The sequence below is a fragment of the Urocampus carinirostris genome, chromosome 5, assembly GCF_059441175.1.
Source record: "Urocampus carinirostris isolate Australia breed hairy pipefish chromosome 5, RoL_Ucar_1.0, whole genome shotgun sequence".
NCBI classification, from domain to species: domain Eukaryota; kingdom Metazoa; phylum Chordata; class Actinopteri; order Syngnathiformes; family Syngnathidae; genus Urocampus; species Urocampus carinirostris.
In genome coordinates, this window is record NC_142353.1 from 28,770,121 (window position 1) to 28,783,792 (window position 13,672).

A 13,672-nucleotide genomic window follows, 5' to 3' on the forward strand; every position below is an offset into this window, starting at 1 on the left:
AGCCCTCCGTCAACCCTCACAATCATCATGCCTTATCAACGGTCGTGTCAAAGATTATGAATGCTATAACTGCTATAACTTTTGATATTAAATAAGTTATATCATTCTCGTGACTCAACAAAAGCCATTAGGTACCGTCCTTGTTGCTCTAACTGCAACTGTGTGCTCCATTGCTGTGTCCTGTGTGTTTACAAGTTATGCTTGTATGAGTCTTGCCAGAAGTAAGGACTTACAATATGTATGGACGGATACAACTGAGGTATTTTCACCATGAGAGCGAAAAATAAAACATAAATGTCCGAGGCAAATCAACCAATTCAAATGAATCTCATTTTGACAAGTAAGCTGGAGTTAGTGTTTATAATCCGTCTCTGTACTACAAGTCCCACAATGCTTTGTGTCATAAAAATGACAAAAATGAATTTCACGTGGAAACGTGCACAAGTTAACTGATTCTTTCTGTTTCACTACAAGATATATTTGGTTCATATTTTGCGGAAATGTACTTAATGAGTGTGGTTGTGGAATGGATTAGCCAAGGAAATCGAGGGAATACTGTCCTCGGATAGGGTTGTGTAACCTTTTTTTGGAATTTGAACCGTTCCCTGAAATCCCAATCTCATTTTGCCGACATTCTAGGATGCTCGTTAGCCATTCGACAACCATCGCAATCTTCATCTCTTATCAACGGTCGTGTCAAGGATTACGATTCCTGTCGCTAATCCTACATTAAGGGTACGCTAAAGCTACGTTAAAGCTATGTTCTGGTGACATCAGCGAGGCCAGTCCGCCGCCGAAAGGCCACGGGGACAGGAAGGCAAACACTACGGGGGCCGATTAAGCCTTGTAGAGTGGATGATGAAAAAGAAAGAGGCGGGGAGGGTGCAAAAGCAAGATGTCGGAAATAGAAACAAAATCCTGAAGAAACGTCTGGGTACGGACAACGTGGATTTGTTTTCAGAGATAATTGGACACTACTTATGTTTCTATGGTAAAGATCGATCTCGTCGGCCTTTGATCAACCTCACGTGAATGTAAATATCCAATGCCTTGGCTGCAAAACAGATCCATTTAACACATTGAGTGCCATTGACGGAATTTCACGTCATATGAACCAAGACGGGTAGTTCAAAGCAACTTCACGCTTATTTTATTCTAAAAAAAATCCTTCAATCCATTGGATGAGACAGGAATAAAAAAATATTGTCAGTGCATAGTATTATATAACAGGCAAAAAATACATACATCAACTAAATAAATCAGTGAATATTAAACAAAAACAACCAACTAGCATGGACTTTTGTCTTAAAGTAGGTATAATTGTTCTTAGTTTATTATATATAACTTTATTTAATTTGACAGTACAACTTAAAAAAATACAAAATCAAATTAAATGAGAGATGGCGGAAAATATTTTAATTAATTACAATAGCTTTAATTTATTTGTTTTTTTTAGTAATTTTGTGTTTTTTTTTGGATAAGATTATCAAGATAATCTGAAATTGAATTAAATTTAATTGTATAGCACTTTTATACAAATTAATATTACCATAAAAGTATTTTTTCCCTCAGATATAATTTTTACCATTATACCAAAAAAACAATCAAATAAATTGCAAAATTTTACTTTTAAAAAAATCTTACTTTATTGGTTTATTGTTTTTCCTCGAATATTATTTTTCTTATTTTACTTTTAAACAAGTTGAAGTATTGTGAAATAAAAAGTAATATTTGAGAAAAAAAATCAAAAAACAAAAAAAAAGTAAGAAATGTACAAGTGAATCAAATAAAATATGTTTCTTATTTCACGAGAAAACAGGTTAAATATTTGGCAATACAAGGAAAACTATATTTGAAACATCTACCAATGATGGAAGGTCTTTTGATATTTTAGTAGTCGCCAATTTAACCTGGTACAAGCAATAATTACAAAAATCAAATAAAAAAAAAAACATTAAAAGAATGAGAGAAAAATATCTCCCAGTACAGGTAAGGATAGGTATTTTATATTTATTCTTGTTTTATTGTTCGCATTATCTGGTGTGCGATTCATTTCAATATGGTACCTGCAGAAACACGCTGGCAGTCTGGAAGCATGGAGTCCACTGGTGTGTTCAAAGGCTCGGGACTTGAGACCCAGTTGCAACAGTTCTACGTCATAAAAAAAAAAGAAAAAGAAAAAGATGTCAAACTGTACATTCGCTGGTTACCATACTTTTCTATGCCCCGCTATACGGCAACTTGACTTTGAATTCCCAAATCGGAAAGGATTCATGTCTACAGTACAAAGGGAATGGAAGGTGTACATTATTTAGTAGTAAAATTAAACTACATATGAAAAAAAAAAAACGATTGATTTAAAAAATAAGCAAAAATATGTGAATTATCCTGTAAACATGTTTTTTTTAAATACTTGGCAGTCAAAACAACTAGTATTTATTTGAGATACGTAATATCATTATCATTATTACTATTATTATTATAATAATGATCATTAGCTATAGGGAGTTGACATGATTGGCTGACATCTTGCTACTTGTGTTTTTCATTTTATTCTTTCTTTTGCATGTCATTTTAATAACTTCTTTTTTTTTTACAAAAACAGAATAATTAGAAAATGTAACAACAACATAAAACCAATGTAATACATTTTTTCCCATTGTATGTATTATTTTGGGGATTATTTTTTTTTCCTTTATCCTTCTTTTGTGTTTTCATTATTTTTTTTATTTTTCCTTTTCATCATTTTATATTTTCCTTTCCATTTTTCCTTTTTTCTTTTCTGTCCTTTTTTATTTTCCCTTAGTTTTTTCCTATTTCAAAATATTTTATTTTCTTCTTCCCTTATTTCCTTTCATTTGATCCCGTATTCTTTCTTTGTGAAAGGCTACGCAAAAAAGTGAGGGGAAATATTGTTGTGTTTTGGTCAGTTTGAGTCTCCATTGTTTGTATTCTTCCTTGTCCTTTTTAACGCTTGTTTTCGGTTGCACAACACCATACAGAGGCATCTAGTCATCAAATATTGCACACTCTACCTTAAATGTGGATTTTATCAGACTGTGCAAGCAAAGTAGAAACCCCACTTGGATGCAAATTGAGAGATGACAAAAAAGCAAGGAGAAAACAAAAAAAGCAAGTAAACAAAGAAAAGCCGTGAGGGAGGTGGGAGAATGTGACTGAAGGGGGGGAGGACGAGCGAGAAAAAGACAGGAATGAGCAATTAAAAGCTCGGTGACAAGTTGCCTGGACATCTCGCTGTTTGTTTGTGGTGGAAAGTTGAGCCGTCTTGGAACTGCGGGTGCGCTCTGGGAGGGAGTCTGCCCGGTTTACTGACCCATAACCCCCCAGCAAACACACGACCCCCTACCCCGAAGAAGTTGACAGCACAACTGTCGGAAAAAGGAGTGGATCTCTTTATCTACTTTAATTTGTTCATCTTATAAAGTATTTTTGAAATACCGTCAACAGAAGAAAAAAAAAAATCAGCAGAGTAACCCCTCGTTAAACGTGTTCCAAAAAAGAACTGCAAAGATGCTGTGTGAGTGTGTGTGAATGGGTAAGTGTGAAGCACATTGTAAAGCGCTTTGGGAGGTCTTCATTGACTTGAAAAGCTCTAGATGAATGCCGACCATTTACCCTTTAACTGGGATAGCCAAAACCCGCAAAGTAGAAACATTAATTTATTAAATATCAGTAAAGCAGACCTGGGTATTCCGGTCCTGAAGGGCCACATCTCCTGCCTGATTTGTCAGGTTTCTCTGCTCCAATAGAGGTGGTTCTGATCACCAGGAGCAGTAACGAGCTTCTGCCAGATAGCTTACCTCAAAAATCATGAAGGACATGCAGACCTCAAGGACCAGGTGACGCCACACACACATCTCACAGCCTCTTCAACCTCTTGCTGTCAGCGCATGGACTGCTGAGTCTCAGAGCCAGACCCAGATGTAAGGGTCTAAAAAATCCAGTCCAGCCCGACCCGACTCGCGGGTAAATAAACCAGAACCCGGCCAAACCCTACCGATTGACTTGATTCGAGGGACCGAGCCTTGAGGAAATAAGTAGCATTACTTCGGCACCAAGGTAAAGCTTCAGGTTTACCGAAGTGTGCGTTTTGGCAGAAGTACACACCTTTTGGTTTACTTTGGGCCGAGTTCCTCATATCAAGCATGCACTTCGAAATTCAGCACCGACATAAACACTTTGGCGCCGATGAGCACATTTCGTCAAAGTTTAGTGAAATGAAACCAAACTAAATGGCACCGAAAAGAAAATCATATTCTGCAGATTACAACATGCAAATGGAGAATGATGCAACCAAAAAGCAGAAAGAATATTTGCAAAACTTGTGAGCTATTAGGGAGAAGCCTCAATGACGTCTAACTTAAGTCACGTAGAGGTAGAAAGAAGTGGTGGCATATCATGTACCAAGGATGAAAATGTCTTTGGATTTAGTGATTTGGAGTTCAACTGATAGTTTGGTAAGCATGTTCTTTATGGTAGAGTAATCTGTATAATACTTTAAACTTTGGCGACAAAGTGCACAAACTGCAGCCCAAATGATAAGCCCGCGCTCTTCTGGACTGATGTTTTAGATGTTGTTCCTGGGATCTGTTTGAGCCACTCTTCCATTCTGGGAGTATCTGTTCCGGGTGACAGTCACTACCACAGGGACAACGCTGGCCTTGACCTGCTCTTTAGCCCTTGGTACTTCTCCAGTTTCTCATATTCTTTCTTCCTGATTGGCATCAGCTATGACCGCAACATATATTATTACCATTCTCTCCTGATTTTCGTCCACCACCACTATTTCCGAATAGCCAGGAGCTGCTTGTGACTCTAGAAGGGCCCTGTTGTTCTCAGCAACCTTCTGTGATATGCACCACCAGGATTTGGGTATATCTATGCCTATGCCATCCAGGTTGCAGATGTTACTGTATTCAACCCCAGCCACTTGGTTGTTCCTTTTCATGTATGCTGATCCAGCTAGCATCTTGCACCCTGCCACGATGTGCTGGACTGTTTCAGGAACATCTTTGCAGAGTTTGCATCATGGGTCTGATTTACTTTGGTAGACCCTGGCCTCTAAGGCTCTTGTGTGTATGGCCTGTACTTGCGCTGCCAGGATCAGAGCTTCTGTGTTGTCCATCAGTCCTGCACCTTTCAGAGAATGGTTAGATTTCTTGATAACAGACACCTCCTACATCTGACGGTGGTACATACCAGGTATGCATGTATGTATGTATGTATGTATGTATGTATGTATGAAAAATGGATGGAATACTGTTGATACATGTGTCAGTTCGGACCTTGTGAGTCAAGGTCGGCGAATGTAAAAATGCAAAGTAGCTTTGCCAAACCCCCCCACAGTGATCCTTTGGGTGACCTCGAGTCGCAGAGTTGTTGCACAACACTGTAATGGGCCGGGGTGAAAGTAAACAGCAGCAGATAAGCGGCCATTCAGAAGGACGCCAGCTGCACTGTCTAATCTCTTTACTGGTTCTCTTTCTTCTATTGAACTTTTATCTTATCAGGACGATGTCTTCTCCAAGCATTCTTCGCAGACAAGCAAAAACATACTTTGATACGTGGAAAACCAAACCTCCCAAGTATTTTGGAGAAGAGTCGTAAGACATGACATTTGTATCAACAATCGTTACTCCCTTTCCAAATAAATTGTATTTCAGACAGTTCTAATGAGGATGTTTGATCTCCCAATGTTCTGTTTTATCTTTGGCACACATTTTTGTCTGTTTGAATAAACTTTTTGGTGATTTTTGGTGGATTGACATCATGTTCTTAGGGCATGTTGTTGTTACGAAATGCTTTACAAAAATTAGATTATAAAAAAAGAAAACAAATCTGCATATTTTTCAAATGTCTGAATTTGCATGTGTTTATTATGTACTAATAATGGTAAAGAAAACCCAAACCAGCTCAATTCATCAAAAAAATATAGAAATAAATAGTAAGCAAAAATACATGAGCGATCATATATACATGTATTTGACTGACAATCTCACTTTTATTTATGGTAGACGAACAGGTTAGAGTAGCCAAGATGGCTGCTTATCTCACCCGGCTTTGTTTAGGAGTGTTCGGGTAAGTTATGGTTTCTTCGAAAACAGGCTCAACAAATAATCCTTTTTTTCTCGTTGTATACTGAGCAAAAAAACATAATTCATTATAAAAAAACAATAAGGTAATAAATAATAAGCTAAAATACATAAACAATCATATTTAACTTGCATTTGAGTGACAATCTCTCTTCAAATTATGCCAGCCAAATGGGAGAGAGTAGCCAAGATGGCCGCCTATTGTCTGTGTATCGGGTGTGTTGAGTTGGTCCGATTTTTCATTCGAATATCGAAGCAAAAATGACTCAAATACCAAATTGTTCAAATACAGAATCGTTCAGGTACTGAGGTAGTAGTAAATATACAGTTCATTATAGCATTACTCACATTTTTTGTTCACTTATGCAGTTTCCCTAGTCAGTGATATTGTGATGCTGCGAGGCACTGTGGGACACGTAGTAGAGAGACGAATGATACACAAAATCTCTGGCTTACTCGCCAAAAAATCCTAATGAATATTACTTGATTTCTCTAAAACATTTCCATTTTATGTTCTGCCCCCAAGACGAAAATGCCACAGTTGTATCCATCTATGATCAATGTGAGTCAATGCTTCTGACAAGCCACTTACAAGCACGACTTTACAGAGGAATTGCATCCAATACAGTTAAATCTTGGGGAAAAATAACACAGTATATCATAGATTTTGGTTGATGACATAGTAAATAAAAGCATCCTTTATATAATATAAACATGTAGAAACAATGTCTATTTGCGTAATGACGTTGCCCGAGATGCCGTAATTCGGTCAATAATGCATTTATCTGTGGACCCTATTAATAAAAAAAATCCGCAATGCTCCAAGATTGCAAAAAAAAGGAACCGCAAAACGGCGAAGGAATAATGTATTTTTGTGTTCATGTGTGTTTTTTTCCCAATAAAATCGAAGCAAAGTCACCTACTGTTGACGGGAGCACTGTTAAAACAAATATTTTTAGTCAACTCCTGTTTGAGGAGCTCAGCATTACTCTTTCCTCCCGCCAACAATATAAAGACAAAAATAGAAACTGGTGGCGGAGGTGATTACGATGAAACATCTGCCCCATGTACACAAATCCTTAGCAAATATCAACATGTAAAAATTCCACAGGGACATGTGTGCAGAAATGACTGTCATTAGGATAAAAGAAATAGGATGGGGTGAGATTTGCCGGGAAATAAACATGAATTGAGACTAAATATGGAGGGCAAATAGGTCGTTTTTATGATTCTTCAATTTAAAGTACAGATGTTCTTAATTTATGAAAATGTTCTGTTCTTACGCTGGAAAAATCAGATACAGTCCGAAGATGAGGTCAAAATTAAAGTCAAAATACTTCAGATAGTAAATAGGGAAGCAAAAAACAATCTTGTACGTCCTTTAAAGTTGAATTTTTCATCTTATGCTAAATTGCTGAAAAAAACACAATAATGGCATATAATACAGCTGCACAAATGTTCATTCAGTGTAGAGGACAGGGACGCTAGGTCTAAAGAGAAAGAAGGTAAGAAGGCAATGCTAATTTTATAAGCTAGTTTCCTGAGTGGAAAAAAATCGACATGAGCTTGCCGGTATAACAAAAGTGCAAGTTGGTATAAGATGCTAGTCTTTTTTAGCATAGATAATATGTTATGTGCACAAACAGCAACCTTTTTGAGAAGCACTGAGTAGCAGGACACACTTCAGGTTCTTTTGTGGTTAAAAAAAATGTGCGCTACAAATGGTATAAATAAAATATATTTTTTCTAAAACAATGACACTTTTATTTATTTCAGCGACACATGGCCTGGTACTACAGGGTTCCTCCGACTTAAGGAAAGTTAAGTCTTTTTAAGACCTTTTTAATGCCTCTTGAAAAAAATGTAAGACCATGTCGACAACAATTCTTAAATGTGTGTGTGTATGGTTCTCTCTCTCGGCGCAGTGGTTAGCACAATTTGCGGCACTGTTCTGAGGTGATGAGATCCTCCTGTGTGGAGTTTGCATGTTCTTCTCGTGCATATGTAAGTTCCTTAGGGCACTCCGGTTTCGTCCCACATTCCAAAAACATGCATGCCAGCTTAATTGGCCGGTCCAAATTGTCCCTAGGCGTGAATGGGCGAGTGAGTTGTCTGTGTGCCCCACAACTGGCTGGCAACCAGTTCAGGGTGTCCCATGCCCACTGCCCTAAGATAGCTGAGATGGGCTCCAGCACACCCGTGACCCTACTGAAGATAAGCGATGCAGATAATGGATGGATGGATATATATATATATATATATATATATATATATATATATATATATATATATATATATATATATATATATAAATTGGCCGGTCTAAATTGTCCCTAGGTGTGAATGAGCGAGTGAGTTGTCTGTCCCCGTGTGCCCTGCGATTGGCTGGCAACCAGTTCAGGGTGTCCCCTGCCCACTGCCCGATGATTGCTGGGATGAGCTCCAGCACCCCCGCGACCCTACTGAGGATAAGCGGTGTAGCTAATGAGATGAGATATATGTATATATATATATATATATATCATTTTGGTCCAGTTGAAAACTTTCCATCTGAAAAACATAGCACTCTCTAAAGTTTTAGACATGGAAAACGAGAAATAAACAGGATGTTTACAGTATATCATGGATCCTCAGACTTCAGGCAGATAACTACTATTTCCAAACAACTTCACTGCTACATTCATGAATCATTTTTATCATGATGCATGAAAAATGACTTCAATATTCATTTTATTTGTTAACATATTTAAGACTTTCGAAAATAGGATTTATGTGTTAATGCCAATTAAGGCATCATTTGTAGAATTGTGAATTCAATGCCTTTTTAGACTCCGCGGGAACCCTGTATCTGTACACGTCTCTGGGACCACCGGAATAGAGGACACGACTAAAGACATATTGGTCCAAGGAGTCGCAGATCTGAGACAAAAACTATAATTTGGTTTTGTTTCACATAAAACTACGGTTCGGTGAATGCGCATTTTAAACTTATGGGGTTCGGTAGCTTCAGCAGGGTCAAGAAATACTCTGCTAAAACAACAAGATAAAACCAACATTGAGTGACATTTTCTGCCAATGGGGTAAGAATCTATTTTTTGCTGTGTGTAGCCGGGACACCATGAATCTGCAATACTAAAAATTGTTATCAATTTTGAAAAATATTTCTTACAGTGTAAATAATTACACATTCATCCCTACAACACTTAAAAGTAGCATTGACTTTACAGGGCATGTGTGTAGCAAACAATGAAGTGCCTAAACAATGAAGACACGCAATTATCTCGCTAATGATTCACGTCTTAGCCCTGCGTGGTATCGATCCGTGCCTCGAGACAAACAAAAAGTGTCGCCCGTATACAAACGTGCACCTCGTTTATCGATTCTGTATCTCCCCCAGCCGGAGACTCTGCAGCGACTGTACAAAAGTCACCAGACAGCTGTCGACTCTCGACTCCACTCCTCACAAAGTTACTTTCCTTTCTCTCTTGTCCGTTATCGCCTCCGCTGCTCTCTCTCTCTCTATGGATTAGTATGCTTTATTCATGATTATACAGTAGTGTGTAGTGTAGTGTGTGTTTGTAGAAGCTCCAGGCAGGCCACTAGAGTGTGACAGCAGGCCGGCACGGTGACAGGAGACACCTTGGAGACTGTGACAAGCTGCCAGATGTACACAATCATTCACGTTTTCTCTCTCACATGCACACACAATTTAGTTTTTCTATCCTAGTTGAGACATGCTATTGATATACAGAGAACCCTCGATTCTCGCGAGTGTTACATTCCAAAAAGAACCTGTGATAGTTAAAATACAGAAGTTGAACCTGTTCATTATTATTTTAATTATTGTACAATTAATGGGATATCATGTATTAAAAATACAGGCTGAAAAGGTTGTTTTAACAAATAAAAGTACTCTAATCCTTTATATATTAAAGTTAATGGGGAATAGAACACACCGCGATATGCGGACATCTGCTCAATAGGTCCCCCATTTTCAACTTGCACGTTGCCCGGCTCAATGCAATTCTCGACCAAGGATATTAGATCATGACCAAAACAGTGCAGTTTATTTTAAGCAGGCAACAACCGAAAAAAGGCTGTTCCGGCCCCTGCTAGTAGCGATAGTTAACCGGGAATAATAGATCGCTGTCATGCAAGTTAATCTCAGGCAAAAATACAGTAATGGTTAAAAAAAAAAGTGTGTTTGCAGGAATATGCGATCAGAGATAATGGATTGCAGCCACACGAATGCAGTTAAGTTCAGCCGGGAATGCTATAACGGATAAAAAACAACCATTTGACAAAAGTATGCTTCGCAGCACTATTTGAAAGAATATAGTAACAACAAGTAAACTTAAGTGCATTATGCAAGTCCCCCATCTCAGCAAAGTGCGTTCTAGGCGTCACCACTTTTAGAAATGTAGTATTGGTGATAATGGGTCACGGCCATAAAGGTGCAGTTCATATTAGGCAGATATAAAGGAACAGCAACAAAAAAATCCAATTGCCCGAATACAAATGCACCCTACTGATCCCCATGCGCAGCAAAATAGGATGGAGGATAACTGATCTCAGCCGCACGAAAATAGGTTTTTGTTCAATGCCAAAATATAGCTTTGTTGTTTTCTAACTTGGTAAATAACATTTACTTCTCAGCAGGAAAAAAAGAAATCTATAAGCTGTGTCCTTCCAGGCCAGAAAATAGCTGTTTCTCTCGCATTAAAAATTATCTTTTAAAAAAAGTGTCAGTAATAATACAATCCAATATATGTTGTTTTCAAGAAAACTGAGCATTTTTGGGATAGACTGACAATGGTTCTAAAACTATCAAGCATTAAATAATACGAAATTGTGCCATGCATCCCAGTTTGTTTTGGGTGAACGCATTGACTTGTGTGCCCGCCCCTAGCCTATCACAGTCATGCACACAAGTCACGCCCAGCCAACACACAAAGTGCTTCCTAACAAGGCCCCGTGACAGCATTTCCCGAGTGCTGTCTGCTTATAACACAATGCACGATATGTTTATAAGCAGTAAACAAGCAACAGCCGAAGCGCAAAGTAAAATGGGTCTCTGTATTGCCATCTTCTGCAGTGTTCTTCACGTTGCGATCTGAGTGTCCAACATAGTCTCTAACTTATACTTTACCTGCTGCATCCAGTCCTGTGTGCTTTTACTGGTCTCCTGCAGCCAAACGTTGTGTGCAGAATCTGACATAGCCACGGCGATCACTTTGGCCCTCACTTCGTCTTCCCTCTGATTCATCTACAATAAAACACAAAAGCTACGTTAATGAACTGAATTGGATATGAAGGTGACATATGATACATCACTGTTATTTTAACAGATTGACGACTGGCACTTGCTAATATTTTAATCCCTTGTTTACGGCAGTTAATGTGGGACCAGAACCTCTCGCAATGTATTTTAGTATGCACTTTACCAGGCCCCGCACACAGCAATAGTTGGTCAGGGATAATAGAACACTACTGCACGGGTGCTCCTTACTTGAGGCGAAAATAACGGGCAAAAAGAGCCGCTATGAATGACACAAATATGTTTACCCGGACCCGTCTTAAGCAACAGTTGACTGGGGACAATGTATCGTGGCCAAAACAGTGCATTTCATTTAAGGCTGACAACAATGTCAATTGAGCCGCGTGAACTGAAAAACAAAAAGGTCTTTGCCATGTCGACAAGCGATAATGGACCACTGCCACAACTGCGCACGCCGCATCGGCACATCAGTTCCTTTTGTTGGTCGCCACTTGTAGACAAAAAAGGAAAAGAGACATTAGGCACAGGAAAATTGCGTCCTGCCAGCCCCTGTTCTCAGCAATAGTCAAACGGGAATAATGGATCATGGACACAACCAAGCATTTCATTTTATATGAGCCAAAATGACACACCTCGCGCCAAAGTTGCCTTCTACCAATTTATGATTGCAGCAATATAGGATTGGGAATAATTGATAATGGCAGGACAGAACGACAAAAAAGCAGTGCACTAAGTTGTCCCCTGCTAGCAACATTATGCGATCGGGGATAAAGGATCGCAAATGCAATAGTGCAGTTCACTTTTTGGTGGATGGAACGGCAAAAAAGAGCCCCAAGGCCTGACCACAATGTGCTATGCCGTCCTTCATCGGCAGCAAAATGTGATCGGGGATATAGACTCACAGAATATTTTTGCACCGAGGCCTCAAACTACAAAGCACCTAGTAGCGAAGAATTACAATACTATGAGTTCAATATGACGGACGGATCTGGTTTTATTTCCGCAAGGTGCTTCACTCAATGTAGGGTACGAATTCAACAAGATGTATAGCATTATAGTATAGCGAAATATAAAAGAGCTATTCCACTATGGCGTGTCCTTGTCACGTGCAAACGTCCTTCTCGCTGCACGTTGAAATACCTCGGCTCCCATTCTTAACACCGTTTCCCTTCACATGTCAGAGAAAGTGGCGTCTGCAGGACCATCTTTCTATTCCCCGCTGAATGTCAACGCCAAGGAAAATGTCACACAAAGGACTTGTTACCGTACCACAATAGACTACCCACACGGCTGGAGACACCCCAAGGAGTACTGGAGCCAGACCTTGAGAGTGAACCTTTGCAATGTGCTTCACATTAAGATAAAATAGTGAAGAAAAGAGAACAGGGCTTACAACAATAGGTTAACAATCTCTTGCTCTGTGCGTTTAGCGAGGCGCTGACAGGAAAGGTGCAGCAGTGAAATAGATTACACACTCTTCTTTCACTGATGCATAAATGCCAATAATCTTGTTTTCAGTTTTCGTCCTAATGCATTAAATACATTCTTTAGAATGGAGCTCAATTAGCAGATGAAGTAGCTACTCGACAGTACATATATAAAGATATACTCTCACATGTAATATCTATGCTTAAGTCTACTTTGACAAACTGTAGTGGTAAACAGCCTTTTCAAACGAAGGACGGATTGAATAAAGGAAAGAATAAAAGGAAGGAGAGAGGCAGAAGGAAGCAAGGAAGCAAGGAAGGAAGAAGGAAAGGAGGAAGGAAATAAGGAAGGAAATAAATAAGGAAGGAAGGAGGAAGGAAAGGAGGAAGGCAGGAGAGATATAAGGGGAGAAGAAACAAACCTATGAAGGAAAGAAGGGATTAAGAAAGGAGCGAATTAATAGAGAATAGAATAGAATATAATTTACTTTTATTGTCATTCTTTGTAACCATGCACACAGAACAAAATGCCGATACACCTGACTCGTACAGTTAAACTGTAGCGAGCCGATGCAGCCGCCATTTTAGACCCAACTTGCCATGTTGGGAGTCATTAGGTGACCAAACCTCCCAATTACAACCCTTAAGTGCCGAGCGCCAAGCAGGGAGGCAATGAGTAGGTATGACTCGGCCGGGGCTTGAACCAGCGACCTCCCAGTCTCGGAGCAGGCGCCCTACCATCAAGGCTACCGAGCTGGTACAATACATGAACGATTCAAGTAAGTAACTAGGGAAGTAATGATGGAATGAAAAAAGGAGGGAAGGAAGAACGAAGGTATCGAGAGAGAGAGAGA

At 39.1% G+C, this 13,672-nt stretch overlaps 1 protein-coding gene across 5 annotated transcripts in view; it reads right to left on the reverse strand.

Annotated features, from left to right (window-relative positions):
* arb2a (ARB2 cotranscriptional regulator A) overlaps positions 1-13,672 on the reverse strand; it is a 261,702-nt gene that overhangs the window by 78,464 nt on the left and 169,566 nt on the right. For all 5 annotated transcript variants that reach the window (XM_088336391.1, XM_088336390.1, XM_088336389.1 and 2 more), the window contains exons 9-10: positions 11,263-11,379; positions 2,067-2,151 (exon numbers count right to left, since the gene is read on the reverse strand). In XM_088336391.1, the coding sequence (XP_088192517.1) occupies positions 2,067-2,151; positions 11,263-11,379 (202 nt within the window). The remainder of the gene's footprint in view (positions 1-2,066; positions 2,152-11,262; positions 11,380-13,672) is intronic.